This window comes from Dioscorea cayenensis, chromosome 5, assembly GCF_009730915.1.
Source record: "Dioscorea cayenensis subsp. rotundata cultivar TDr96_F1 chromosome 5, TDr96_F1_v2_PseudoChromosome.rev07_lg8_w22 25.fasta, whole genome shotgun sequence".
NCBI classification, from domain to species: domain Eukaryota; kingdom Viridiplantae; phylum Streptophyta; class Magnoliopsida; order Dioscoreales; family Dioscoreaceae; genus Dioscorea; species Dioscorea cayenensis.
Genome location: NC_052475.1, coordinates 32,047,022 through 32,072,093, shown reverse-complemented (window position 1 = coordinate 32,072,093; position 25,072 = coordinate 32,047,022). Strand labels below are relative to the sequence as shown.

The 25,072-nt window shown below is 33.5% G+C and overlaps 2 protein-coding genes and 1 long non-coding RNA gene across 6 annotated transcripts; all 3 read right to left on the bottom strand.

The window, feature by feature from the left end:
- Window positions 1–11,432: 11,432 nt before the first annotated feature.
- LOC120261109 (scarecrow-like protein 18) lies at window positions 11,433–13,587 on the bottom strand. Its single transcript, XM_039268814.1, is given in 2 exon segments — window positions 11,433–11,615; window positions 11,617–13,587. Coding segments are annotated over 2 exon segments (1,230 nt in total). The 5' UTR covers window positions 12,733–13,587; the 3' UTR covers window positions 11,433–11,501.
- A 2,620-nt stretch (window positions 13,588–16,207) lies between these two features.
- LOC120261110 lies at window positions 16,208–20,184 on the bottom strand. The gene is made up of 3 exons (XR_005536551.1): window positions 19,349–20,184; window positions 18,774–19,098; window positions 16,208–16,266 (listed from the first exon to the last, which is right to left on the bottom strand). It is a non-coding gene; the product is annotated as an uncharacterized LOC120261110 (long non-coding RNA).
- Window positions 20,185–20,192: 8 nt separating this feature from the next.
- Window positions 20,193–24,260, bottom strand: LOC120261108 (pentatricopeptide repeat-containing protein At2g13600-like). 4 transcript variants are annotated; one of them, XM_039268812.1, is made up of 5 exons: window positions 24,011–24,238; window positions 22,542–23,937; window positions 21,501–22,003; window positions 21,125–21,239; window positions 20,193–21,030 (listed from the first exon to the last, which is right to left on the bottom strand). In XM_039268812.1, the coding sequence occupies exons 3-5, from the start codon at window positions 21,871–21,873 to the stop codon at window positions 21,018–21,020; spliced, it is 501 nt and encodes a 166-aa protein (XP_039124746.1). In that variant the 5' UTR covers window positions 21,874–22,003; window positions 22,542–23,937; window positions 24,011–24,238; the 3' UTR covers window positions 20,193–21,017. The 4 variants fall into 4 exon arrangements, with proteins under 4 accessions (XP_039124746.1, XP_039124744.1, XP_039124745.1 ...); XM_039268810.1 differs by having other exon boundaries at window positions 20,193–21,239; window positions 24,011–24,248; XM_039268811.1 differs by having other exon boundaries at window positions 20,193–21,239; window positions 21,501–23,937; window positions 24,011–24,260.
- Window positions 24,261–25,072: the final 812 nt, after the last annotated feature.

Sequence of the window (25,072 nt, the reverse complement as noted above, 5' to 3'; positions counted from 1 at the left end):
TTTTAATATGAATATAAAAAGGATTAAAATTGAAATAAAATAATTAAGGAGGGTGTTTTTTTCTATTTGTCATCTCAAATTCCGAGTCCGGTCAAACTTGGGATTTGATTCACCCGCTCTTCTTGCCTTTTGGTGCAGCCCTTTTTTAGTATATAATTACCTTAGTATAATTAATTAATTAATTATTTATTTATTTAATATATCTCTCCTCTCTCATTTAATTATTTTCCAAAAAAAAAATTCATAATATTACTGAAATTGTTATTATATTATTATTTATTATGATTAATTTTTAACTATGGTTTTATTTTACTTTTTATTTTAATTTTTAATAAATTATCTATGATCACTCAATCTAAAGTTAATGTCTCTTGTACCTTCTAACTATTATTTTAAAATTTATCTTTTGGATTGTTTATTACTGAGTATGAAAGTTTTGTTGTTTACCGAAAAAGAAATATTGGAACTTTGTGTGTTTTTACATATGAAACCTTGAAAAACTTCAAATTTGTTATTGAATGCACTACTAATTTTGAGGGTTTGATGTTGGCAAATTAATTTAATCCTTATTTTGTTAAGCACAAAAATTTTAAAATCATTTTAGTTACGTTATATTATTACTATTTAGGCATATTATTTTCAAATTTGTATCACATTTTTAAAATAAAATTTATAATAAGTCCATTATATTTGACTAACTCTATACTAATAAATTTTTATGTTTTAAAATAGAAAAAACAAAGTGCTTGGTTTTAATAATATTAAACTTTAAATTTTATATAACATAAAACTCATGTTAAAAGGTTTTGAATAATAAAAATATACACATGAACCATGCTTCTATTCTCATGTTTCGCGTGTTCCCGTCATTATTGGATATTACCAGACGCATGCTCGTATTTTCTAATTGTAAAGAATTGTAAATGCAACAAATTTACTTGATGACAATAAATTTATAAAAAATTATTATTCTTTCTATACATAAATAACAGTTTAGTTTTATTTTTTTTAAAAAAAAATAGCATGGATTATTTATATTTAATTATTTCATATTATCAAACTCCATGAAAAAGAAAAATAATTATGAAAACACTTGCTGGCACAATATCTTTACATGGTGAATAACCTTTCTAAATATATAACTTAAAATATAAAATTCCCTTTAAAAAAAATGATGTTTATCAAGAAGGACCTTGTACTGAGAGTAAATAATTAAGAAAACAGTTAGGGGGCTTGCCGCAATCTTCATGTCAGTGCTTGGAAATTGGAATTCGTTGCAAGTGGGACCCACAAGGCACTTTCTATTGGTTGTCAGTGGATAACAATTAATAGGTTTTTCATTTTAAAAAAAATTGTTTCGACATACAACCCTATCAAACTTAAAATCATATATTTTACCGACTGTGTCAAAATTTGAATTAACAAATGAAAATATGAGATGATTTATTAATAAAAAAAATTAGGGGTCCTTAAACACTGTAATTTGTATATTTTTATACTTGTATTCCTCGAACGGTATTTTTCATCTTTATAAAAAAAAAATATATATTTATTTTTCACATAAATATTATAAAAATTATGACTAATATTATTTAGAGTCGAATATAATCAAAATTTTGTTAGTACAATAAATCTAAATATATATATATATATACATATATTAATATATATATGCATGAAACTATAAATTTTCTTATGAGTGTATACTAATATAAACAGCAAGAGAATTATGGAAATGTACAGGGATATAGATGCAAAACAGGAAAGAAAAAGCTGGAATCCTCGGAGAATACAGGCCGGCGATTGCGGGCCGTCCATTCCACGTCATCAGGACCTTCTAACTCCCGGGCCCACATTTGTTTCACTTTGTACACGAGTGCCCCTCATTGGGACATTTCTCATTTCCCAAAATGCCCCTACTTTATTTTCAGATTTATTTTAAAATATAATTTTCAGAATTTTTTTATTTCTTTGTTTTTTTAGTTAATATTTAATTAAAAATAAAAATTCGATTTAATATTTAATAAAAATACAGTCAAATACGCATTAGTCTAGTAACACCAAAGTCCTTTTGTGCTGCTTGTGCATTAGTCTAGTAACACTAAAGAGTGAGGACATATACAATATTTAAAAAATTTATATACACCTCTGACACGTGATTTGTTCATCTTTATCAACATAATAATAATATTAATACACTCATCTTTTATTTCAAAAATTATTTTCATCATAATTGCATCATTTAGTTAGCTTTATTTTTTTAATACACAGACAAATCTCAAAAAGCAATATTCTGTGGGGTATTTTAGGAAAATAAAAATATAGATTGGATGGTCACAAAAGTGGGCAAAGTCAGGTATATGCCAACGGTTGACACGTGTCAGTCATTAGGAATCCCTACACGCCTCCGCATTTCTCCAACCACTCCCATCACACGTGGGAAAGTTGTTGTTGACAAGCCAAATACAGCAAAACCCTAACCCTAAAACTTCAATCTTTGGCTTGACATCTTTCATTAGAGACACACAAGTGACATTTTCTTAATTATCATATAAATAAATAATACATAAACATTGGCTCCAATAAGTTACTCAAATTCTATTTCTCGGCATCACCATCAAGTCATCGTCATCCTAAAGAAAATTATATATATATATATATATTAATAATTATGATGATAACTTTGTTTTAGTTTATATGTCACAGTCAAACAGTGTAACTAATAATACTTAAATAAACACAACAAACAATAATATAAATCAATTTTTTTTTCTATGAAATATCACTAGAATTGCGTGCTTAAGCACTCAACTAGTCATTTTTAAAAATTTTTAGCATTTATTTTATTATTATTTTCTTAATTTATATCATAAATATATGTACATTATTAAAAACTCGACTAGCTCTAACCACGATTATTCATTACTCCACACGTAAGTATGCCCGTGCGTCCGATTAGTAACGAATACCGAAAAATATATACATATCTTAGAAAGAAGCTCTATAGGATTAATATAATGTTTTAGTTTTGATTAATTTAAACACTTGTTAATATTTAAGTAGACAAAACTATAGGAGAAGGGGATGAACCTAAACATAGAAAAGTCCTTGTGCTATGTGAGGAGTAAGTACCACCTAGAAATACACATCAATCATATACTTAAAAATAAATAAATAAAGTAAAATTAATTTTGAAAAAAACACTATAATAATGCATGGGTTTGAATTTTTCAAGGGTTTCTCTAATTTCAAACCCTTAAAATACTTTTTCTTCGACATAATAGCATGAATGTTGGTGTTCTCTGTGACAATTTCATCAAAGTAAATGAAATCTAGACATGAATGTTTGAGCCTTAGCTACAAAAAAATAAAATAAAATAAAGATTCTTGTTATTTGTGTAGGGATCAAGGATTTTAATTTAATTAGAGTAGCTATTCACCTTTTCCTCCATCCTACTCTTTCTATGTTATATACCTCACCTACACTTTAAATTAGGGTTACCCACAAAACCCTAGATTTTTTTGAGATATGCTTTCAAGATAAGGGACCATGTTAATATTTGTTATATATGGCATGATTCACGTCCTTAATTTAAGAATATTTTTCATATTTTTTGGGATTTATTTTGATATATTACTAATTCAAAAAAATAAAAATTAAATTATTGTTTCAATTAAAAATATAAGCTATAGTTAAATGTTTAATAGACTAGAGTAAAATATCACATTCATTATGGTTAATAGATATTTAAAAAAAAACAAAAAAAAAGCCATGAGTTGTGTATCATATGGGCCCAAAAATGAATGAAATAATAAATTTCAGCTTTGGGCTTGCTAGATTGAATTTGACAAAGTAAATTTGTTAGGCCCAATACAAGTTTAATCAAAATAAATTTTTGTTTAAAACAAAATATTAAAATTAAGTATCGAAATTCAGAAGTACTAAATATTAAAATTCATTATTTAATTATTAAAATTTTATAGAAGATATTAAGCAAGGTATGGTTCTTATAATGTCATGTGCTACTTGAGTTTATGGGCCTTAACATTGGGCTCATTTGGGAACAATTTGAGTTTCTTATAAAATGGGCTCAAGTTGTAATTAATGAGTTAGACCTTGTTTGGATTTGGCTCTATAAAAAGTCCTAGTTTAGTAGAAGTGCTTTCAGAGTGCTTCCGCAGTAGGTTAAGACATGTATTTTCTATTTGGATTAGCTTTTGATATGAGAAGGATCGAAAATAGTTTAAAAATGCTTTTTCATAATCTGCTCATGACTAGCTTTTTATAAAAACTGTTTTTCACCTGTACCGTCTTTAAAGTGTCCAATACAACAACATTTTGAAACCCGTGCTTAACTTATAAAAACAACGGGTTTTTCCAAAAAGCCCAATCCAAAACAAGGCCTTAATCTCCAGAAATAAACCGATGAAGTTCATCTAGTTAACACCATTGACAGTGAGTTCAATTGGAATAAAACAAACTTCAAAGTTCATATAATCGTCGAAATGGTAGCATGTGCGATGTATCTGATTGTACTTTATATATATATATATATATATATACTATGTTGAGAAATAAGATAATTGAATTTTTTTTTTTTTAAAGATACATTTGGAAATTTTCTTTGAATCAAGTTACATATGTTCTATTTTCATCTATAATTTATACTATTGAAAACTTTTAGATCCATTGTTATTATTTATTTATTTATATAAAAAACATTAACGTTAATAAATGATTTATCTTCAAAATAGAGCAACATATATGATATAAACGAATTATTATATATTTAATATCATACCTCGTTTATTAAATTATTGCATCTAGCCCATTTAGTTCACTAGGCCCAATTCATTGACAGCCCAACTAGATAATGAGATCATATTATTGTGACGTTTTGAGTTTTTTTTTTCTTTTTTTATTTTACTATTTGGATTTTTTTTTTATTTGGAAATTTATGTTTTGGAATATCAGTTATGCTTAAGTATAAAAAATGATAAAATAAAATTATTTCTTTACAAAAATGAACTAGATATCAAAATAAATGTAATCAATAAAAAATCATATACCACAACTGTGTTGTGGGAGTCTGTTGTACTTTTCTCCTCTCTTTTTAATTAACATGGTTCATCCACTTTTTCAAAAAATAAAATAAATAAATAAAAATAAATAAATAAATAAATGTAATCAATAAAAAATCTTTTATGCTGTTTGTTCTAACATTGTGAGTCTAATTAACCATGGCAATGTACCCTTAGTTTGGAGGTACTGAGAGCAACTCAACCACTTCTACCTAAACAACTCACCTCAAATATAAATAAATAAATAAATAAATAAATATATTTATTTGATATGTAACTTTGTTAAAGATTGGGATGAGTACATTAATTAGAAGATAACAAAACAAAAATACAATCACGGCCTCTAGTAATTAAGTAACCCTGTATGAACCATGAGGACAAATTAAAACACAAATGTTCTTTCACTATAACAGTGGTTTATTTATTTTTTTTCAAAAATAAATAAATAAAATTAAAACATAAAGATAAATAATTCAAATATTGGCATCAGTAAAAAAATCACAAACCCATAATAAGGTTCAATTATTACACTGATATTCTTTTTTGTGTTAAATAAGATTTATAAGAAATTCATTTGTGCTTAATAATAGATATCACTTTTCTTTAATATATTTCTCTCGGACTCTTGAGTTGCATATAACTCAAAATATAAATATAAAAATAATTTTAATAATAATTGTGATAGGGGAGAAGACAACAATTAATAGTTAGCCCCTTTTGTACTTGGTTCTCTGTGTACCTTTTTTTTCTTACTAAATTTATAATTTATTCATTTTATTGAAAAAAATAATTAATAGTTAGCTCACCTTGTATTTTTGTTTGGCCAAAGGAAAAAAACACAAACAATCTCTAATGCAAAAATTTTATATATTATAAACTCTAATGAACACATGGATTAATCTTTCATAATTATTTAAAAGAGAAAATAAAGTTTTGATACAAATATATAGAATACAAAGAAGGTGGAGGAAAAGATATTGGACAATATAGGAGGTGGTGAGGTGAGGTGAGGCATTGATGAAGAAGGAAGGGTGTGGGGGTCCCTCTGAGTTAAGTCTGTCCTTTTAATGACCAAAGTGATAGGAACTCCACCCAAGAAACACGTGCCATGTCCCCCTCCCATCACACGTGTGCCACTTGTCATTATCAAACAACACTTTCCCCCTCACCTCCATCACCATTTCTAATTAATACATATATATATATATATATATTCAATTAATATTTTACTAACTTCATATACATAGACATATATATATATATATATATATATCTATATAACCATGCAAAAAAAAAATCAACTTACTGATTATAATTAACCTTGATACACTCTCTCTATCTATAATGTAATTGCATGGTTATCTATCTTTGGTGGAACTCTCAGCTTTCTCCCTTTATTTATTTATTTAGTTATTTATGAAACTTCAAAATTATATTATAAAGTTGTCACTTTATATATATATATATATATATATATATATATAACTCTCTCATTTTTAACATTAATGACACTTTGCAATGATGCATGGCTATGTTGTACAAATGCTATATATCATCACTCTTTTTTGAAATATATAATAAAAAAAAACATGGGTGTGTGGGGCTATGGATTAATGAAAGATGTGACCAGGAGTGACAGGACCTTCACCTTCCTTTCCATGTCTTCTATTCTTTGTGAATTTAAAATAAATAAGAGAAGAAAAAGATAAGAAAGAAAGAAAGAAAGGACATGCAGAGAAACCCCACAGCAGGAAAAAAAATCTATGCTTTTTTATATATATACATTTTTTTTTTTTTTGCTGATCCCTTCTGTGTAAGACTGTGTCTTCTCTTGCCTGCTTTTCATGCAGATAATGATACAACCAAAACTATTTGCACTCCTTCATCACTTCTTTTACATCTTCATGCCATTCCCATCATCATGTAAGTATGTAACCCTCCTACTTCTAGCTACTTTTCTCTTCATCTCTTTCAAACTATATATATATGTCCACTTATATATATATAGATATATGTTTATTATATATGCTTATGTATTTCTTATCTAAGGTATCCCTTGTTAATTATTCTAAATGTTTGCTTATTGTTTATTACCATAAAGTGACTATGAAGCAAATTATAAAACAATTAAGTTCTTCAAAATTCATTGATTAAAATGTCAGTTGACTTGTGAGAGTGGTTCAAATTTTAGGGGAAAAAGAAACTTGTCATTCACAAATGTATATTTATAGCATTATTAGGGTTTGGTATTGTGTTAGTACTTCAAGTTCAAGCTCTGCAGTGATAAAGAACAAGTATCTTTTATGTTCAAAGGGATATATATATATCCATGATGTGCTATGTTTGACAAAATGAGTACTCATAGTCTTTTAAGGGGTTAGAGGTTTAGAATAATTTTCTTTCTTGAAATGATGATACCCATTGTCTCATAAAACTAAAAAAAAAATATTTATATATTTTTTTAATTCACATTGATGATGATTTAAACACCATATATATACACACACTCTATAAACCTTGCATATACTTAGTCACTTATGTTCCATTGAAAGAGTGATCTAGAATATATACATTTTTTTTTAATTATAATATATAATTTTACATGAATAAAACTGAAGAATTTCAATTTAAAAACATGACAGTATTGATAATGGATCAATCACTGTACATGGATTGAAATTTTACTGTATTTTATTTATTTATTTATTTATATAGAATCTCTGGCTCTAGTACAATGGAAGATGTTTTCATTGTAAATGGAGTTTTTATTTGAAACTAATTAAGAGATTTTTTTTTTTTTATCTTGATTTGATAACTTAGGAATCTAATTAATGCTTGAAACTAGTTCAAACATCATCCTTAACCAAGTGATTTTTAAAGTTTTGACTTTGTAATTGGTTTTGGAGTGCCTTTTTAATTACTGGCCTATTAAATAAAATTTTAAAAATATATATTACCTATAAATCATTGAATATTCTTGTCATATATCTCTACCTCGTTTATCACCCATAAATTATTTCAGAAATTCTGTGCATGATCATCAATGAGACTTATATATCATCAATCATCTCATCAGTCATGAATCATAAATTAACAAAACTAAGAATATTGATCACAACTCAATCACACTCACACATTTATATATATATATATATATATACATGAACAATCAAACTTTTCAGACAGACATATATGCACATAAAATGATGAACAAGAATGAAGAATATTCTACAAGAATAATTAATTAATGCTGTGGAAAACTTCAAGAATTCACAAGTGAGTAAATCTTGCAGACATATTAAAGAGAGTGAGAAGAAATGAGATGATGCATTTACTGCACTCACTCATTCATGACACTCACACTTTATTTTTATTTTTTATTTTTGTATTTATATTTTGTTTTTTCTCTTTCTAAATCATTTGAGTAGGATTGCTTTCTGATGGAGCAGAGATATACTATTCATCATGTGTCTTTCTCTCTCTCTCTCTCTCTCTCTCTCTCTCTCTCTCATATCTCTCTCTATCTTTCATCAGTTCAGTGTTCAGAACAAGTACCAAAGAGCCCATACCCTCCTTTCTTCTCATCTCTTTACTCTCTCTCTCACTCACTCTCTCTTTCATCTGATGCCTTTGCTCAACAACCCTCTCCTACTCACACTCAAAGATGAGAAAGAGATCAAAGATCCTCATCTCCTCTTGACAACACTACCATCCTCTCTACTACTATCTTACCTTTTAGCCTCTCCTAGCTATCTACACCTCTCATTTTCTTTCTTATTAGTCTTTGTCACCCTTTTCTTTTCTTTTTTCTTTCTCTCTATCTACTTCTTCTTTCTTTAACTTCTCAGAAAAAAGAGAATAACATGAGTTTATACATATATATTTAAATCTCTTTCTTGCAAGAAATCAAACATGCATGGTAGCTAGAGAGGTACCATGCATGCATGTTTCTTTAATTCCTATATATATATATATATATATGATGTTATATATTATTCATCATACATGCATCCTATATATATATATATATATATATTTCTATCAATGTATATGTATCTCTTTAATTTAAGGCTTAAACTTTGAAGAAATAATTAAGACTCTAATAAGAGAATATATAAAGTTGAGTTCAATAATAAATAGTAATGATGAAGAAGTGCATCAAATGAACAGGTATGGATAGTAGCATTTATTCCAAGCTAGAGAAGTAGAGGTTGGGAGGGGGGTGGGTTTAGGTAGGACAATTAGCCATACCTGCCCAAGTGTTTAAAGGACCCACATGAACTTGAAAAAGAATGAAGGGTGATGTACTCAGATGAGATGCTTTGCTGACTTTATTGCTGGACCATGGCTTCCACTTGGATTCTCTCTTTCTCTTTCTTTCTCTCTGAAGTTGCAGTCCCTTCTATATAGCTAGCCTTTCTCTTTAGTAACAAGTATATGAGATCATCATAGGATCTTATAGCTCAGAGACTCTATAACATACAAACCTGCAGATGATTCCCCTTGTTTCCATTTTATGTCACTGTTACCATTGATTTGTGAAGGACCATTCAAGAGCTCTTCAATTCATCTCTTTGTGAGTGTATATATATATATATATATATATTTCTTTTCTAGTGTCTCTAAACTCATTAGTTTCACATGCATGCCTCTCTTGAAAGCATTCCCATAAATTTAAAGTTAATATATAGATAAGAAAAGCTTGTGTATATACATAGTGTTTCTAAGTCTCATTAGTTTCATATATTTCTTAAAAAGCATTCCTCTTAAGTTAGAGAAATTCAAGGTCATTAACTTGATGTTTATCTGCAAAGCATTTATCTAAAAGTAGAGATAAGAGAAGTATATATACATGTAAATATGTAGTGTGTGTATATATATATATATATATAGATCTCTTTGAAAGCTTTTCTCTGAACTTAGACATAAAGAGAATTGTGTATATGGATAACTGAGGAAAGTATGACTTACATTCTCTTTTGTTTTTTATGATTATATATATATATATATATATAAAGAGAGAGAGAGAGAGAGAGAGAGAGAGAGAGAGTTGTCACTCTCAGTAGCACAAAAATAATGCAAGATTAGTAATTAACAATACGTACATTGTTTTCAACTTTAAAAATGAGAACAAGTTGATGTGACAATTCATATGCGAGAAGCTTCTTTGTGTGTATAATGGTGTGGTGGTAGTAGTAGTAGTAGTATAGTATGGTATTATTTTTTATCATTAATTAGAAACTTCTTAAAAACATAATTAATTAAGTTAAACAAACTTCTTAAATGAGTGTAAGAATCATGGTGTGCATGCCAGTGCCAGATATCAGGGAAACAAATTAAAGAAGGCAGCATGCAAGAGATCCCAAAAGAAGTAATGGAGGCAAAGTGACTAAAAGAAGGTTGTTGTTTAGTAACCCCATGAATTTGTTTAGGAGACAAAGAGGCAGGAATTAAGGACTAATGGTGGATTCCCAAAGACAAGAGAAAGACTTAAAAAACTTATTAATGGTGATCATAAGGAATCTAACAAGCCTTGTTAGTTGCTCATTAACAAAAACAAGGAAGCATCAAGCACTAGAAACAAGTAAACGGTCCTGCAAAGAGGAGGATCCAAAGAGTTGTAAACCAAGAGACCAAAGCCTGAATAATAGCAACACAAACCAATGAAATGGAGAGATGTTTTCATTAATATTTTATAGTCTCTCATTCTTGTTTAAGATATATATATATATATATATATATTAAACAAAGTTAACAAGACCTTAAAGCACATCCACTACATTATTAGAATAATGAATGTTGTGGTTTTGGAGGCAAATGGTGGGAAAGAAAACAAAACCCAAACCCAAACCCAAGAGTAGTAGTAGTAGAAGAAGAAGAAGGTGATGATGATGATGATGAAGAGGAATATAAAGGAAAAATGGTGGGAAATATAGTCATCTTGTTTCTTACACAACTTCCTAAGATTCCCATGCAACGTGCACTACCAAGATCCAAACATACTCTAGGGTTAGGGTTAGGGCTTGTTGTAACCACAACCAGACATATATACAGTAATCTTCTTTCTTCCTCAATGGATTAGATCAACCAGACTAGTGTTATGGTTTCTTGGCTTTTTTTGTAACCAAAATCACAGACAATCCTTCTCTGATCTTTTTTCCTCAGTGGATTAGATTAACAAATTAAGTAGGGTTAGGGTTAGGGTTAGGGTTTCTTACTACTAAAACCCACAAAAGTATACTCAAAAACAAAAAGATGACAGGAACAAGAAGCTGCAAATTAACAAGATGAGAAAAATTTACATATAAAAATAAGCAAATATTTATATAAATATCAAGTGTTTGATAAATAAAAATGAGATTTATTAGGGTTGTTAGTAAACCCTAACATAGGGTAGAGAGTGAGTGTGCATGCACCTCTCAATGCCATGAAGAGACTGAGAACAATGATCTGTTTTGCCAACCAAGAAAGATAGAGTCCTTGATTGAGTGAAGCTGATAACCTTCAGAAGGATAATGAAGTCTAAGAAGCAACCTTTGCTTGAGATAAAGCAAAAGCACTAAGAGGCACAATAGAGAAGCCAGCTTCCTTCATAGTCATCTCCCACCGATCAAACCTCTCGTGCCGTTGTTCGCCGCAGATGATGCCGGAGATCTCTTTACCAAACCATTCTTGTTCCACAACCACCCTTTCTTGGCTCTTGGGAGGAAGAGTGGCTTCTAATGATTCAAACACTGCTGAGTAGTAATCCATGGCTTCCATGAATCTCTGCATGAAAATTGGCGAGTTGTGATTGGCTTCAATCTCAGCCATTGTTAGCACCACAGGATTCATCCTCTTCAATGATTGGAGAAATAGTGTGACATGTGATTGTGATTCATTGTTGTTGCTGCTGCTGCTGCTGTTGTTATTATTGAGGAGTTTGTGCAGGAAAAAAGTGCAATTGATGGCAAGGACTTCACCAGGATGGAGTTGAAGTGAAGGTGGTGGAAGTGGAGTGGAGGAGGGAGTGAGAAGGAGTGGTTGGAAGTGGAAGGTGAGGCCAAGGGAGACGGCGAAAGAGCGAAGACGGTCACCGGTGCGACGAAGAACATCGATATCAGTACCGGTACCGGTTAACCGGATAAAAGTAGGATTCAGGTGATCAGAACGGTCGGCAATAGCTTGAAGAAATGGTGGCCATTGGACGCCGTGGAGAATGTCGAAGTCGACAATGTGGATGTGTCGGTGAGCACCGACGGCATCGAGGATTGCTTGATTTGCAGTGAGGTGAGCGAAGCGGAGGAATGGAGTGACTTGATTGAATGAAAGGTAGGTGGCGGCGCAGTGGGTGGAGATAGTGGAGGAGGCGGCGCCGGCGGCGGCGGAGAGAGCGAGAGTGAATTGGTGGGTGAGACGATCGGAGGAGTCGCCGAGAGGGGAGAGGGAGGAGGAGAGGACGGAGAGGGCGTGGAGAGCGGCTGGGAATTGGCGGCGGTGGATGAGGTCAGCGGAGGCGATGAGGAGGTCACGTGAATGAGTTGGAGAAGGGAGGAGGAAGTGGTGGTGGTGGTGGTGATGATGGTGTTCTTGAGTTGTAGTAGTAGTAGTAGTAGTTGTAGTAGTTGTGGTTTCATCATCATCATCATGAGAGTCTAAGGAGGTGAGCATTGTGAGGAGGAGGAAGAGGAAGAGGAGAAGAGAAAGAGTGAGGACATGAAGAGAGAGAAAAGGAGATGTGGCATGCCCAGGCTTTAATAGAACATCTGAGAATGCAGTTTCTTTGATAGGACATCATCTGCCAAAAACAGAGGGGGTGGGGAAGGAGGAGTAGTAGTAGAAGTAGTGGTAGTAGTAGTAGAGCTGCTAGAGATGTGTGGATGTTTTTATTTCTCTCTCACTCTCTCTCTCTCTCTATCTAAATAGTATTGTGGAACAGTGTTTTAGAGAGAGAGAGAGAGAAAGAGGGGGGGATTGAACTTGAAGTTTGAACACACAGTGACACACACACACACATACAAAGACACACACACACAACAAGAGATACTGGGGTAGGAAAAGGGGGGAGGAGAGAGGGAGGGAAGATGCTCTTGATGTGAGGAACAACAAGAGAACAACACACGCAAAGGCTTTAATGGGGGAATAGAGACTACACAGAGAGGGAACTACAACCATCTGTTGTTTTGTCTGTTAGTGGGATCTTCATTGATGGTTCTCAGATGACTTACTTGCAGAAGGATTGATAGGCTATGTGAACAAGCAATCTCTGTTACTCTCTCTAGAAATAATGAGAGAGAGAAAGAGAAGGGGGATCCTATATTTTTCCTATTTGCTATTGATCACTCACATCAGGAGGAAAACAAGGCAACAAGGTACGGGACATTAGCAAATAAATGGAATATTAGAGAAAGAGATGGATTGGAATGTCCCAGAGGAAAACAAGAACCAGAAGATGAAACACAGAGAGAGAAGATGATGATGATGATGATCAGCAGCAGCATGAGCCCCTTCCCTTTTTCCTTCTTCTTCTTCTTCTACTTCACAACCTGCACACCATACGCACACACACACACAAAGAAAAAAATAAAATAAAATAAAAAATAAAGAAAATAAAATAAAAACTCTTGCTTGATTCTGTTTTAATTTACAAGAAAAAGATCTGTCAAATGGATGCAACTTTCTCTCTCTATAATCTATTTATATTTATATATGTAAAAAGGACATGTATATGTGATTGCTATAAATACCACAGAGAGTTACCAAAAATTGGAGGGATGAAAGGGAATCTCCTGCTGCTGCTGCATCTGCACTGCAAGGCATCAGAAAAAGGATAAAGGGGGGTTAATGAGAACAAGCAGCACAAAGACAAAGTGAAGGATAAATGGCAAAAGAGGAGGAAATCAATGAAGGGGAAATAAATACCAAAGTGTACAAAATATCTAGATAAACCACAATCCAATATAAACATTAACTTACCTCTGATCACATCAATTTCACTGATTTGACATGTTCAAAAAGTCCACCCTTTTCATTGAGCATCTCTCTCTCTTATTCTTCTTTTCCTTCTTCAAGACCTCCTCCACAAAAACTACCACAATGGAGAAGAGAAACACAATAAAAAAAAATATATATGAGAGAGAGAGAGAGATTAGAAAAGAATAATATATAATCAACACATTATAAAGATGAGAAAAAAGGAGAACAGTTTTGAGTGGAGTTGAAGGCAGGGAAAGGAAAGAAAAGACAGTCATGAACAACTAGGGGGGTTGTAGTGCCTGTGTGCCTGCTGCGCCCTTGTATATTATCTATATTTTAAATAAAAACAAAGCAATTGGACAAGTAAAAGACAACCCTCATTACCATCACTATTACATGGTATAAGTATCAAAGTTCATCCTGTCTTTTTTCTCAATCACCAAACAGAGACCCAAAAAAAACAAACCACTCGTGTGGAACAAATGAGAAGAGTACCACTACTCTTCATGTCAGGTCGTTTGACATTTGATGCAAAGAAAGGAAAGGCAAAAGGAAGAAGAAAAAGAGGGTATTGTTGTTATAATTATTATAAGACATGACAAAAGGAGGAGATGAGATGAAAACTCATGGTTTCCAAAGGTTACTGGTTACTAGTGTTTGTGTATGTTCCATGAAGAGCCTTTACATTGATCCCCCCGTGAAAGCAATTCATTCTTGCCAATCCCTCTGCACCTGCTCATCATTCTCCTAAAAACTAATGCAATTCCAATTCCCAACACCTTTCCAGAAAAGCCTACAAAGCCTATCACCCAAATACCAAGATAAAGAGACTGGAGAAAGGAAAAGGAAGGTTGTGTATGTCCACAAAAGTATGAGGTCCCATGCCTAATTTTGCTTACATTTCAAGTGTATATTTTTTTTGTCACTCAAAAGTATGCTAAGGCACTATACACACACTAACTGCTAAATTAATCATTCCTATAAGCTTAGCAAGTACATGATGGGCCTGCACTATTTTTATCTATACCAAATCTCATGCATATTAAATACATCAATAACAATCTAGTGAACTCCTGTTTGTCCCAAGTATATAAGAACCACACAAAAGAATTAGGAATAAATAAAAACAACAACAGAAAAACAATGAGAAGAAGAGCAATAAAGAAAGAAAGAAACAAACAAAACAAAACAAATAAAATGAAGATGAGGTTGTAGAAAAGAAAGAGCGTGCAAGTGTAACATTCTCAGGCTCAAGTCAGTATCATTCTATAATATATTATACATCCACATGCACATTCCGGTACAATGTAGCCAGATGGAGGTGACAACCGATTGATTGTTGTCCCCATGTATTGGAATTATTACTACTGCTTTCCTTCTTTCTCTTCCTTTCTTGTTTCTCTCCCTGCCTTTCTTTTGTCTTTTAATTGTTTGTACCTTGCCCCCTCCCCCTCTCATTGCTACCCCACACCCTCTTTATTTCATCTTTTAAAAGTCAAACTGTTGTCACCTAAATTATACCCAAGAAATCAATGTGCCTTCTCCTATATTAAATGTTTCCCCACCAATCCATACCCACCTATTCATCATATGAGGTTATTTTTATTTTTCCCCCTAGTCACCTCATGTTTTTCTTTGTAAAATCCAGTCCCACCTATTCCTATTCATCATATGAGGTTATTTTTATTATTCAATGTGCCTTCTCCTTTTTTCCCAAAAAAAAAAAAAAATCATGCCAAAAATGTCATTAGCTATAGTAATACAATGTTTCGCATTTAACCTATAGTAAAATAACAAGAAACATGGCAGTTATGAGCTAATTATATATGTAAATCAATATTTCCTAATTTCATCATGATTATCAGACTGTTCATCAAGGTGAAGCAACATGAATTATACGGAGATCATACTAGCTAGCTTGAACTGGATTAAAACTGTACTCTATGAAAAGAACAGTAAAGGAGACTTAACAGTTGACCGGAAGGCAACAGAGAACAGTGCATTTCTCCTAAGAGACTGAAAAATGATGTACTAGTAACACAAAATACTTTAATAAAGAAAACAGAAAACAATAGAAAAATTCAATATCATGCAGAAGCAGAAGAAGAAGAAGAAGAAGAAGATATTCCAATCCAAGAGTATAGTTTCTTGCTACATGGATCAGGGAACTCACAGAACAGCATCACCCATTCTCACACAAAACGATTGGACAGTGATGGATCAACATTCCTGCATTAACATACCGTGTGGCATTATAAAAGCTGATGATTGTACTTCAATATAAAAACATCCTTGGACTGGTTCTTTAAACTATTGTTAGATTAGATTAGATGCTCTCAATTTACACATTGTTATCCTTGACCAGTTCCAAGCCATTTAAGATTTGATGCTTGATTTGCTACCATTCAAACCAGTATCTATGTTCAATCAGAATATTGAAATACTGGATCCTCTAATATATAAAATATAACTGAAGCAGACTGGAAAGGGAGACAAGAACAAGAAGAAATTATAAGCATGATAGTTATAAAAGAATTCAGCACCTCTGAAGGGACATATTATCCTTTCAATCAGTTTACAAGCAATTAAAGAAAGATATGCTAGTTTGAAATCCAGTTCTCTCATAGAAGTAAAAAAGCATATGAATGGACCTTAATTAGGAAGATATATCAAGCTGATCTAGGTCAAATATTCTCTTCTGCTTTGTTGCTTAAGCATTCCCCTTTCACTCTCCACTCACTTAATTCTATTATAAGTCAAGCACAAACCGTGATTAAAAAGCAGGTCTAGTCTGAGATTCTTCCTCAAAGATTATAAATAATAAACAAGTTGAGAAGATTCTCTTATCTCCTAATTGTTAATTAAAAAAGTTAATTGGCCTTTTCCGACCACATCGCAAGCCCGCCGCACGCCATTGTCTTGAGCATTTATGTACGATCAACAACTCGTCGCTGTCTTATAATTTAAAATAAAAAGTTGAAACCATTGGTGGGTGTTTTTGGTAGCAAGTGACAGAGATTGAATAGAGGAAGATCATGCTCAAGATGCTGTGGTCTTCTAGTTGAATGTGACACTAACTTTGTGGGTTAAGTAGTGAAAGAAAGGTGCAAATAAAAAGCACCAAGAGCATCAGATTAGATAGGGATGGCCATAACCACCACCTTTTGATTATATTAAGAGGCATTAAGCAATGAGTTGGTTATTTAATGCGAGATGCTGATGAGGAAAGGTGGCTTGGATGAGAACTAGATAATGATGGGTCTTACCTCATTATCCTACTAACCCCAGCTATTAGTGGACTATTTGCTCTAAAGATTCCTCTTTTACAGTTTATGCATGCACATAAATATTGGCCACTACAAAGGCAACCTCTAACTTCTCACTAGGTCCACTTCAAATATTTTAAGCCTTGTATCAAGTCTAACATTTGGTCAATTAAAATAAGTCCAATAGAGCGGAAAGGGAAAGGAGCTGTTAGGTGAAGGTTATCTACTTTGAAGACTAGACACTTGCTGTTCAAGTCAAGAGGCTTCTTTTTATGGCCAGTAACTCAACAGCATTAATACTTCTTTCTATGCAGTTACTTTCTTGTGACTTTCCTATTTATTTTTTATGAGAATGATTGAACTCACTCTTCTCCAGCTCCTATTGAGCGGAATCAATTAACTGCAGAAGTAAACAGCTGGGAATCCTACTAGATAAATGTAGAGCAAAACGAGAAGTAGGCCATCTCAATAAGTAGATAATTATTGACTCATGTTCCAACTTCCACAGGGAACTTTCAACTAAGCAATAATAACTGTTTATCTAAAGCGTTCTCCAGAAGAAGCATCCAATATAGTAGCTAAACAATCTTCTTTTCATGGGGAACCAAAAAACCTGTTCTTAGTCTTGTAACTGGGCAGAGAAGAGTGACATTATGGACTTTGACGAGGGATATCAGAGAGTACAAACACTATATATGTTAATTCATGCATGTGTGATATAGGAGCAGCAACATTATCAAGATAAAGATCTAAACATTTGGCTGGCAGGGTATTGACATGTCAACAGAATAAATACTAATAATAAAAAAAACTAAAGCTTGTTTTCCATCTCAAAAACTGTGTCGGTTGAATCAAATTCAATCCAAATAAGAGGATATATCATATCCAGATGCACTTGTGGCAGGCTTCAGAAGAAAAAAAAAATCGACTTTCGTTTCAAATGCTAGCAAATTATACAGAATGATTTATTGATATGAGGGGGAACTCTTAATGATTATGGCAGATAGGGGTAAACTAATGGAAAGAAGGTTCCTTTAAGCGATAAGTCATAGCACACTAAAAAATAATCCATAAATAAACAAACATAACAAAGATACAACCAACATGATTAAAATAAACTTCAAAAAGTCAAAAGTGCTCCATTTCATACAATTATGGCAAAAAAAAAGGATGGTGCATTATATAACAAACACATTAAATGTCTCAATAAAGAGTTGCTTAAATGGGACAAAAATTGAAAGCGTTGGATGTAGAAAAGTCTGAGGTGAACGAGCCATGAAAATGAAGGTAAACAAGAAATTACAGTAAACATAAAGATATTTGAATAGTGGACACAGAAATTAAAATCAGAATAGGTTGTTTGTCATGTGAAACAAACAATGGAGATTACTGTTCCTTTTCAGTAGATGGCTAAAAAGTTAATAAAATTAACAAATATGATGCAGAACCGGTAGAGAAGATGAAATATACCTGATTCAGAAATATACTAGACATAATAGATGTCTGAGAACAATCTTTATGCGAAACTCCAATTACTAAGGATTTGTTGCAATAAAGAACCAATGAAAAAGAAGTGCCAATAGCAGCATCACTAAGTTAATTTATTCTACACCCCTGCTACTTTCTCTTTATTCTTCTCCTCACAATCCCTGGGTGGTTCTAGCCTTTCTCCACCAATGAACATAGAACAGGTCTCACAACTCAAACGAATGGGACATTATCAAGTCCGTGAGCTGCCCATTGTCAATTTCAACTGAATGCCTCTAGTGGAGCAATGATACTTTGTGCTCCATATCTGATCACATAATGACAAGATTTGATTAGATTGACATTGCCACTGTAACATATTAACTTATGCCAAACTGCTTTTTCTAAATTACATTGATAAAATAATGAAAAGCACGCCAAAAACATAGATTTAGCACAAACTAGATTATTAAAAAAAAAAATCACACGCACAGGCACAGCAGACTGTAAGCAACTGAACCAAGACTTTCAAGTAACAATAATAGAAATTTTGATATACGCACACGCGCACAGAATACCTGATGTAGGAATAACTTCTTCATGATCAGTGAGCCATCTGCATGCCCGAAATTATGCATCCTACAGTCATGACAGTCCTTTTACTCAGCACTTGGGAAGTATAAATCTTCAATTTATAAGCTTTCTCTCATGTAGCACAAAGCAACCATACATGAGCATCTGAATTATGAAGAACTAACAGAAGCACATCCACATATCAAGCATCAGTGCCTTAAGTATGTCCAGAAATTATACAATTATTTGCCAGTTTAACAAGAGGGGTGCTTCATTCAAGCCAGGTCTCAAGGTTCTGAAAAACCAGCAGAAGCCAGCCACAAAGCTTCTGGCTAGTAACCAAGGACTATAACATTGCACATTCGATATTGAAGGACTCGATCTTAGTCATTGACATAAATCTCCTTGGAACACATCAAAAGCATGGCAATTGTACTTTTAGCAAGAATGATAAAACCATTAATCCATTCTGGAATAAAGAGCAAATATGACAATGTAAAGAAAAATCAGCCCAAACAGAACCAAACTAAGCAAAATTCTGGCCATAACCTTCCATCATTTACTCCACGCAATAAGGGAGTTAAAATAGTTTCCTCCAAACCTCAAGGATCCGTCCACCTACTTGCTAGTGTTATACAAACACAAATCACAGATCTGAAGTTGGGAAAAGAAAACTTCAAAAGATGCCTTTGATAGTTATATTCATAATTCAGAATTTGTATTTGCTATTCAATGCTGTATAACTGACCAACAAAAACACCCTACTACTACACTACTGGGAGTGCCATGGATCCAAAATGTGCAATTTTGCATTGTTTAATCATGCACTTAAAGTACATTGCCAAAATGCCAGGCTTACTGAGTATTCTAATTAAAAATAACACCCACCCTACAAGAACTGTAAATATATATTCTTCAATACTCCGTAAATTTCCTCATTCTGAGGGTGAAGGGCCTCTCCCATTGTGAATTTATGGAACTCATGATTCACCTGGATCCAACTGGAACCGGATGTTTTTTCCACTGTCCTGCCTCTCATAAAGCGCCTGATCTTTGTTACACTGTCCCAACAATGAGCTCTAGCATAAATATTAGATAGAATCACATAATTGCCAGGATTCCATGGTTCAATCCTGAAAAGTTCATGTGCTGCAATTTCACCGATTTTGACATCACAGTAAGTCCTGCATGCATTAAGAAGAGCTCCCCACACGCCAGCATGTGGTGCAACATGCATTGCCTTTACAAAATCATAGGCCTCCTCAACATAACCTGCTCGTCCAAAGAGGTCAACCATGCAGGCATAGTGATCCACTGAGGGCTCTATTCCAAAATCCCTTTTCATACAACTGAAGAACTTGGCACCAGAGTCAACAAGCCTGGAGTGACAGCATGCTGATAAGATACCTAAAAAGGTGAATGTATCAGGTTGAATCCCTCCCTCTAGCATCTCAGCGAAAAGCTCAAGGGCATTCTCTCCATGCCCATAATTAGCAAAGCCCCCAATCATCACATTGAATGATACTACATCCTTTGTAGGCATCTCAGAGAAAACTTTATGAGCCTCATGGAGACTACCACATTTAGCATACATGTCTATCAAAGAATTATGCACATGTACATTCTTCTCAATACAGTGCTTCCATAGGTATCCATGTAATTGCCACGCCAGCTTTAAAGCTCCCAACTGGCCACAAGCAGACATCAAAATTGTCATTGTTGTGGGATTGGGTTTCACATACTCAAGGCACATGAAGCTAAAGAGTTTGAAGGCTTCATACCATTCCCCATTATGAGTATATCCAGCAACCAATGCATTCCAAGAATTGATTCCTCTCTCTGACATTAGATGGAACAGTTCTCTAGCAGCCAGCATGTTTCCACTACCTGCATATCCTGATATCATGACAGACCATGAAATACCATCCTTGTGAGACATTTTACCAAAAATTTCTCGTGCAGCAATCATATCACCAATCTTAGTGTAGCATGAAATCATAGCATTACAAGCAACAACATTTTCACCAGACAGATCACCAAAAATGTTCCCCGCTTTTTGTACCTGACCATGCTTCGCATACATATCCAATAATGCTGTTTGCACATAAATGGAGGAAAGAAATCCAAGTTTGAATGCATGAGCATGAATTTGATTACCTTCTGCCACAGCTTGTAAGGATGAACATGCTTTGAGAACAGATGACAAAGTGAATTTGTTTGGAGAAGGCCCCTGTTGCTGCATCAACTTGTATATGGTGAAAGCCTCCCTCATTGTACCAGTTTGATGATTGGAGTAAGATGTAATCATGGCAGTCCAAAGAAACACATTTGCAGAATGGGCAAGGCTATTAAATATCATGCGTGCATAACCAACTTCTCTTAATTCCCTACTGCAAAATGACAAGAGCTGCACTGCCACATAGTTATCATGATGTAATCCATTGAGAAACATATGAGCATGGATTTGCTTCAATGCCCTCAAAGAAGCACAGCTTGCAAGGAGTTTTAAAGAACTCTTCATTATTTCCATGATACACAAAACAGTAGGGAGAACTGTGCTCAACAGAATCTAATCTCTACGCTTCAATTGGTGCAATACCAATATTCTGCATGGTAATTGTGAGCTTATATGCTTTGTGTCAGGTTCTGAGCATTAAGGCCTAAGAAATTTCGAAGTTGAAGTTAGACATTACACTCAAACTGAACTGTTCAATATCTAAATGTAAGATTGGTACTAGGAAATCAGCAAAGCCACAAAAAAATTTGAATTCCACATAGCAACATTCAAGTTTCAAGACAAAAGATTGACAATTAATTGTGACTTTTGTAAGAAAATGTGGCCAATGTTAAGTTGTATAGTAAGAAAACATGCAATTACATAGAAAACAAAGGAATTATAGTTCTCCTAGAAAAATCAAGGAACTTATAAGATTCCTCACATTTATATTGTAGTTTTTGATAAATTAGCAGAAATTGCTTTGTCTACATTTCAATAAGAAATAAAAGCCTGATGAGAAATAGAAAAGGGCAAAGAGCAACTTAAATATATATATGATTGATGATGGTGAATATGCTACCAGCTGATATCTTGATAGTTACAACTCAAGCCTAAAAGAAAACCTAGGAAATGTTCAGCAGTGAAAGGAAAAGCTAAAGAGCAAACCATATCTAACAAATCTTTTATACAGGTTGAATCACCTGGACTTGGTTTTAGTTGACATCCACTCATAAACATCAGGTTTGATCTTCTTGATAACATCCGCTCTGCTCTGAACATACTAGACCCAGCCGAAATTGATAAAATGATGATGAAAATGACATCTTCAATCATAACTGATGCTTCAATTCCAATACTAGAGAACCAAGCTGGTAGCAGTATCCTGCCATCACACTTTATACAGTATTCCAAATGCAACAAAAATGATTGGCACAAGAAATAATCTAGTGAAAGAATTGCATATCGCATTTTGATTATGAATTTAATTCTGGATCAAATTCCAAGAGCAGAAGGTGTGAGGCACGTTCTCATCCTCATGGCAAGCATGAGAATGGTCATATCCAAACCAATTACTTCCGGGGTTACCACAAAACAACTTTTTCGCCAGTACCATTTAACTTGCACTATACTTCAAGTTAAGGTTGGTGGTGCCCTTCATTCACTTAATTCATCCCATATAATGATAGAGACAAATGGAAAAGTTGAAGAATCCCTCTCAGTTTTCCACTAGAATGACAGTTTTCTTCTTGGTGAGTATAGTGATCACTGATCAGCAAGAAGAGAAATCTTGAGTTTTAATTAAACAGATATCACAATATTACAAGGGTTCAAATTCAAGCCACCTGATATAAATCGAGATGTTTCGTATTCACAACCAACCTCTCCAAGTGAATAAAAAGCTTACAAAGTTTATGTGAACTATAAAGGATCTAGTCTACTTAGAATACAAAAATCAAAACCATAAAAATGTACAATGTGCTGTCAAACTTTGAAAATCCATCATTCCTTCCTACTAGCTGAATTGCTCAAAACAAACGCTACCAAATTTAGACATTAAGCATCCTCCTCCCTTGGTCACATAGTTTTCCTACTTGACAATTCAAGAACACTCAACTGGAACCTTATCCGTAATGCTAATTGCTAAGTAATCAAACACCGATTTCAAACAGTAGACACTAGCTAATTAAATTCCAACAATTAGCAAACAAGTGCAAATAAACTCACAACAACCATAACAATAAAAATCAACACAAAACTGAATACAATAACCAGATGAAGATTCAGCAATTGTTCAAGATGATCAAATTCATAGCATACGCATACTCTCTCCAAACTATAGCGAAACAACACAAGAACAAGACAAACGTCTATTCCCTAAATCAAAAACAAACAAAAGAGAAAGAGAGAGAGAGAGAGAGAGAGAGAGAGAGAGAGAGAGAGAGAGAGAGAGAGAGATGGCTTTGAGACTGACATCCACCGAATTCACCTATTGAAGACACTCTCCTCAAATCTCTTCTCCCTCAGCATCGCTGAATTGCTCCCCGATCATTCGGTTCCGGTTCTGAGCCTGCCTCTCCACCGCCACCATGTAGAGGCCTGCAACAATCGAAGAACAATCAGAAACCACAAGATGGATACCTTTGGGATGAGAGGAGCGTTGCGAGGTTACTGATGCCGCTGCCGATGACGCACAGCCAGAGGATCCTCCTCGACCACTTGTCACCCACTACTCCTCTGTTGCTTCCGAACATGACCACCGATCGGGGATTTCTAGGGCTTCAACGGAGACCGGGAACCGAGACACAGAGATCGGCGGCGACAGGGGAATCGCGAACGCCCTTTTATAGCAACGTGGATTATTACTTGGTAACCCCCTGGAAGGTTTGCAAATTATTTGTCACTTGGGAAAGTAAATTTAATCTCTCCGGGGGTAATTAGTGAAAACTGTAATTAGTGCTAATAAAGAATTTTCAATGGTTTATTCATGAATATTTTTTAATATATATATATATATATATTTTTAACTTCTGTTCAATGATTTTTCACGTTAGAGGTGATAGGATTATTATTATTATTATTATTATTATTATTTTTTAATAATATAGATAAACCATTAATTCACTACCAAAGAAAAAAAACATAATACAGATGTGATAGATGATAAATATCAAAACCAAAAAGGGAGATAACAAAGATGTCACGTCACATTCAATGGAAATACACAAAAAAATAAACTACTAGGGGTCCACTAGAGGTAGAGGGAATAAGCTAACACGAGGAAGGAAAAACATAGGTAAAAGAAATAGACGTTAAGATAGCTGGGTCAGAAGTATTTCTATGCGAGGAGTAAGTAGTCTGTTCTTCTAGTGCAGGGATCAAAAGTTCCACAAACTCAAGGCTCTTTTTGATAGTCATGAGTGCCTGTGAGTGCCTCTTCAAGTGTGGTATTTCGGGAATTTAGAGGTGCATTTATTTAAACAATCAGCACATGATCAATTTTAAATATAGACAAAAAACACGACGTTAATGCCATATATGAGAAAATACGATTATTTCATTTTTACCAGATATTTTACCAAATAGCTTGGATGAGGAAGTTTTCTAGCCTAAGGTAGTTGATGCTCTTGTTGTTGACCCAAAGGGTCTAAATCTCTTCAAAGGTAATTGGCTTGTTTTGTAACATTGAAAAGGGTAGAATAGTGTAATCAAATCCTTAATGCGGATGGGCAGT

Coding starts and splice junctions, on each gene's coding strand:
- LOC120261108 (XM_039268811.1), bottom strand. CDS start 21,873: ATGGAAATAATGAAGAGTTCTTTAAAACTCCTTGCAAGCTGTGCTTCT. Junction 21,240..21,500: donor CTTACAAGCTGTGGCAGAAG/GTAATCAAATTC, acceptor TCATGATATCAG/GATATGCAGGTAGTGGAAAC.